The following is a 5565-nucleotide window of genomic DNA, read 5'->3' as shown; positions in this document are numbered from 1 at the left end:
CAGCAAAGCAAAAGCTGCCTGTACAACTCCCACAAAATTCTATTTAAATTATCCTGATAAAATGATCAAAAAACTACTTTTCCCCAAAGCTGGAATAGGAACATTTTGATCACTCGAGGATTCTAATAGCCATCAAGTTTTTTCTTAATTATATATTTTACCAATTATTAATTAATTTTAATGTGGATAAGGGAACTGGTTATTAAATTGAATTTTCATTTTTATTTTTGGTATAATCTTATTATGAATGCAGTTGAGAATCCTGTTCTAAAAATAAATTTTAATTTAATAAACTGCTGAATTGAAACTTTCGTATCGCCAATAGTAATAAATGTGAAGGAATTATTTTTTAAAATTCCAAAAAAGTTCCCGTTCAAACGAGTCCCGTACACGTTCTCAGGAATCCAACTCAGACCGCCTAAACCCCTTCAAAGACGATAACCCCAACCTTCTCTGAATATTTCCCTCTTTTTTCTCTCCTCTTTCAGATTGGGGATTTGGCGTGGGGTTCAGGGTTGGTCAAATGTGGCAGGGGAAAACCATAACTATAACTATAAATACACGCATCTTACCATGCGAATTCGCTTAGCTTTAATCGAAACCGTGGGAACTGTAGCCTAGAGGAGGGGCTCGCAACATGACTACTGGCGCTAGCAAGCCTTCTAATGGTGGCGGTCCGAGCACCAGAGATGTCATCTGCAACGGCGGTGCCGGTGCCGCTGCTGGTTGGCCTTTTCACTTTCTCTTCTGTTTTTTTTTTTCACTTCAATTCCCCTAGGGTTTCTAATTTCGCTAATTTCTGTTTAAATTTTAATGCGTTTTCAACATTTTGATTCTTGTTATTATTCTTGGTTCGTTTGCGTTTCCAGGCGCTATAGCGGCGACATTTATGTGCCCATTGGATGTGATCAAGACCAGGTTACAGGTCCACGGCCTTCCTCCTGCCCACAGAGGTATGCTTATGCCAGAATAATCTCTACCTATTTGACTAATTTTGTTGAATTACCTGTCTGAGGGAACTTTGGGTTTGTCAATTTATATGCAGTTAGCAAACTAGCAATGTGGTTAGTGTTTCCTATTAAGAAGGATCTTTGGACGAGTAAAAACAAGTGGGTAGAAAGTACGTGCTCAATGTGTTAATACACATTTGTGATGTTCTGAAAATCTAGAAATTCGCATTTGCGGAATTTTTATGTTTTAATTTCCATATTAGAGATTACTCAATGCAATGTAGACTGTAGGGTATTGTAGTCCGAGTTTCTGACCATCAAGCTACTCTCCTCAGTAGTTGTACTTGCTACATGAGCTTAACGCACTGTCCTAGCTTGAAATCCTGGTTTCCTTTATGTTATAATTGTTTCCTTTTTCCCCTGAGCTGTTCTTTCTAGTAGTTGCTGACAAAAAGGTACTTCTTTTCTTGGGTTAAAGTATCAATCATAATAAGTTCAGGGTTCTATGTGCAATTCAATATTTTGAGTTTTAGACAAAAGTTCAAACTAAAACTTGACCTAGATGAAGATTTACTAAATGGCTACCCCTTTGAAGAGAGATTTGTATAACAGTTACTCGCTATGCTTATTGATCAGTGACTGTTATTCACGCTCTTCTTTTTGGTCTACACTCAGGTAGTGTCATTATCACAAGCCTAAAGGACATTTTAAGGACTGAAGGTTTCAAGGGATTGTATCGTGGCCTTTCTCCGACTTTAGTAGCACTACTTCCAAACTGGGCAGTGAGTACTACCTTGCTTGACTTATTGCTGGAAAATATATGATTGGAAGCCTTTTTACTAGACATTTTTTTGTCAAGTCTCCCATATGAACAATGCTTTGGGGTGCATATGATGTTATCATTTGAGATAAAAGTGAGACAAATACAATGAAGTAAGACTCAAGATGACGTTTCAATCGTCTATTATGTATCGTGAACGTGGCTCTTTGATTGTAAAATTTTCCTACCTTTTTTTTTTTTTTTTTTCCCAATTATACTTATCAGGTTAAAAAGGGAATACCATGAAATTAGCTGCCACTTTACAAATCATCCTGTTGGTTCTTGGCAAGTTGAACCCAAATAATGGGAGTATATATATTTTTCATAAATTGAGAGTATACTTTCTTCTATAGTTCTTCATGTAGCTAACACCTTAAAGTTCATCTTATGTACTTTGATTTTTCCAAGTGACAAAGTGCTCATTTTGTATGTAGGTCTACTTCACAGTTTATGAGCATCTAAAAAAGCGCCTACTCCATTCACATGGTTCGTGTTTTGTGGTGTCATTTCTTGACAAATATGTGTTCGTGTTCTTGATTCCTTTTGAGACAAATTGTCAATCAAGTGGTTATAAACATTTATGAGTTAAGAAGACTGTTGAATTTTGCTGGGTTGTTTGGTTTGATTTCTTTTTCAATTCATTGTTTCCCTTTTATAGGGGATAGCAGCAATGAACTCACGATTGGTACAAATATGATAGCTGCTGCAAGTGCTGGGGCAGCCACTGCCCTTACAACAAATCCACTGTGGGTTGTTAAGACCAGACTCCAAGTAAGTTGGGCGTGCTTATGTTTGTAAGTCCCTCCAAATATATAGAAATATAATATCTGTTTCTTCAGAATTGGCCAAGTCAAGATTCTGTGAAGGGCTGCTAGGAATTGTCATTCAATATCTTTTTGAATAGTGGAACATAGGCTTCTAAGGCTCGTGGTGGTTGATGCTTAACTAATTTTAAGATGTCAAGTTGTTTCTCCAAGACAATTAGAGATACCTATCTCTAGTGCACTCCCTTGAGACTCCAAGGAAGAGCTAGATATTCTAATGCAGCAGAATTCCTTGTTTTGACTGGTCGAGGGAAAAACGAGAACTGAGATGTCTATTAATTAAGGTGGGAGTGTGAGATGGAACTAATAATTATTGGATTAGTAAAATCCAAGCCAAATTCGCAAGATTCATGACACCGTCACCCACTTTTCTCAATGTTTGCATTACCTACTTATTTTTTCACACAAGATATGCTTGCAATGGTTGATCCTTTCCTCATCCCAGCAAACCCACATGCCACTAATCTGTAGTCTTTCAGACAACCTGATTTGGTATCTATGCCTCTCTCTCTCTTTTCCCTAAAGATTACATTAGCTACAACCCATGTCATTTACAACCTGCGATAATGGGATGAAGGGCTGAGTACACATGAAATGGTAGAATGGGGAACAGAGTTTACGTGTTGATTTGCTAGGGATATTCTTTTGATTGCTCCCTTTGCCTTAATTTGGTGCCTTTCAATTACCTATTATTTAATACCCTTATCTCCTAAATCGTCCCCTTTTGTTCCCAAAATCAAATTTTCCATGGATATTTTCCTTTTTGCATATTTTATTGGATTGTGGCTGATTGAAGTGGATGTTAGCATTGTTTTTATTGGTCTGTAAGATTTCCACCTTTGACCTATGTTACTCTGTCCTGCCCTTTTTCCACCAAAGCCAAGACCTATGGGTCTCAAAAATGGGTGATAACATTGTCCTTTAAGAATATTGTTTTAATAGTGGTCTTTAAATCTTAGATATTACCTGATGATTCTGTGCTTGAAAACCTGGTTCAGGAATGTTGTCTTTGATAAAATAATGTTTCAATCTATTGCCATGATATGGCTAGTAATACCCATGGTTTCTTGGATGACACATTTTTTTCATGTCATTGTGGTGTTCTGGATATTCATTTGTTTTTCATCTTCACGCAGACACAGGGAATGAGGCAGGGCGTGGTTCCTTACAAAAGCATGCTTTCTGCTTTGACAAGGATTGCACATGAGGAAGGCATTCGGGGATTGTATAGGTAAGTTCATCCTTAACTTAATATGTAATATGTAAATTTGGACGCATCTAGTATCTGGGACACAATCTTTAAAACATTTAAGAGTATTTTGGTGAGTCATGCATCTATCTAGTTCTTTCCTTCAGTTGGTTATAAGTAAAAGTTGATTAGAAAGGTTGACGCCCATTCTGCTAATTTGACAAAGTAAAATATTCCTTCTTTGTTTTTTTAAGTTGTGACCATATTTTTGTGGGGTTGAATTTTGAAACAGTGGCATTGTTCCTTCATTGGCCGGGATAAGTCATGTTGCAATTCAATTTCCTGCATATGAAAAGATCAAGAGTTATATGGCTAGAAGGGGTAATGATGGTGTGTTTATTTCTTTGACTGGTTGCATATTCCAGAATCTTCTATGTTTTCCTACATTTAGTTGGTGCTGATCATATAAATTTGAAATTGTCAGGTAACACAACAGTTGATAATTTGAGTCCTGGGAGCGTTGCTGTTGCCTCGTCAGTGGCAAAAGTGTTTGCCTCAGTGATTACTTACCCACATGAGGTATATTTGGCTGGACTCTTCTTTTGCTAAACTGCAGTGGATGGCCAATTGCCCAAGAAACCCCTCATTCCAGTTCTCTCATGTTCTGTTTCTGTTGTCCTGATTGAAATCCAAATGATCAGGTAGTGCGTTCCCGGCTGCAAGAGCAAGGGCAGGCCAGAAATAGTGAAGTCCGATATGCCGGGGTTATTGACTGCGTTAAGAAGGTGTTCCAAAAGGAAGGCCTTCCCGGTTTTTACCGTGGTTGTGCAACTAATCTGTTGAGAACCACTCCGTCCGCGGTTATTACGTTTACCAGTTATGAAATGATTCGTAGGTTCTTGGAGCAGGTTATACCTCCCGGCAGGAAGCATTCATAGACCCACCAAAAAGAATGCACTGGGGGGGGGGGGAGAGCATGACAACCTATTCGCGGCAATCATAAAACCCAATTAACTTAGAGCGGCTAACAGCAAGACAGTGATTGACTAATTTTTTGTCCTCTGTACCGTTAGGGAAATTTTTTGCAAGAATAAAGATGCTCAATTAGCTTGGATTTGTCCTGCTGAAGAAAGGGAAAGAAAGAACACCAAAATAAACTTGTTTTAGGCTTTAAAAATTTAACTTAGTTTTAAGTGCTTTGTGCTTTAGATTATTTGTTAATGCTTTTGTTTTGGAAACAGAAAATCATAAGTTAGAAGGAGAATGGTTTAACAAATAATGCCAATCATTTGTGTTCAAATTTTTTTTTTTTTTTAAAGGAATAATACCAAACCATCGGATCTGATACTACTATTAGAGACATTTGTTAAGAGTTTTTTCAACAAACTCCAAGTTGATGAATTTGTTCCCAATTATGATATTACATATGAATCCCTTCTTTTCATGATATATTTTCAATTCACTCGGGTAAAGCCGTAAAGGTAATAAGTTGGACTGGAAAGTGGCTTAAAGTATTAAGCCATACAGGTCATTTCTTCTCTGAGCCGTTAAATTTTACTCCTTCGACTTATTTGGTAAGCGTAAGAAAATTTCTCCTTTTCTATTTCACATTTTTTTTAAAACAATCAATTTCAAAACATTCTAACTTTGTATTATATTAATAATTTTTTTATTATTATTTAAATAAAAAAATACACTACAATACAAAACTCTTTCACTTTTTTATATAAATTCTTTTTATTTTATATTACATCTATCACTTCTAATTCTCACTATCAATTC

The 5565-nt window shown here is 36.6% G+C and overlaps 1 protein-coding gene across 2 annotated transcripts; it reads left to right on the top strand.

Moving 5' to 3' along the window:
• Positions 1-301: 301 nt before the first annotated feature.
• Positions 302-5068, top strand: LOC133852756 (nicotinamide adenine dinucleotide transporter 2, mitochondrial-like). Of its 2 annotated transcripts, none has more exons than XM_062289513.1 (9): positions 302-725; positions 870-953; positions 1626-1732; positions 2205-2256; positions 2429-2541; positions 3731-3825; positions 4076-4164; positions 4268-4362; positions 4485-5068. In XM_062289513.1, exons 1-9 carry the CDS (start codon positions 638-640, stop codon positions 4719-4721), a joined length of 960 nt encoding a protein of 319 aa, XP_062145497.1. In that variant the 5' UTR covers positions 302-637; the 3' UTR covers positions 4722-5068. The 2 variants fall into 2 exon arrangements, with proteins under 2 accessions (XP_062145497.1, XP_062145492.1); XM_062289508.1 differs by having other exon boundaries at positions 4076-4173.
• Positions 5069-5565: the final 497 nt, after the last annotated feature.

This window comes from Alnus glutinosa, chromosome 1, assembly GCF_958979055.1.
Source record: "Alnus glutinosa chromosome 1, dhAlnGlut1.1, whole genome shotgun sequence".
Lineage (NCBI taxonomy): Eukaryota > Viridiplantae > Streptophyta > Magnoliopsida > Fagales > Betulaceae > Alnus > Alnus glutinosa.
This window is presented reverse-complemented; position numbering and strand designations above follow the sequence as displayed.

Coding starts and splice junctions, on each gene's coding strand:
- LOC133852756 (XM_062289508.1), top strand. CDS start 638: ATGACTACTGGCGCTAGCAAGCCTTCTAATGGTGGCGGTCCGAGCACC. Junction 954..1,625: donor CCTTCCTCCTGCCCACAGAG/GTATGCTTATGC, acceptor GTCTACACTCAG/GTAGTGTCATTATCACAAGC. Junction 3,826..4,075: donor GGCATTCGGGGATTGTATAG/GTAAGTTCATCC, acceptor ATTTTGAAACAG/TGGCATTGTTCCTTCATTGG.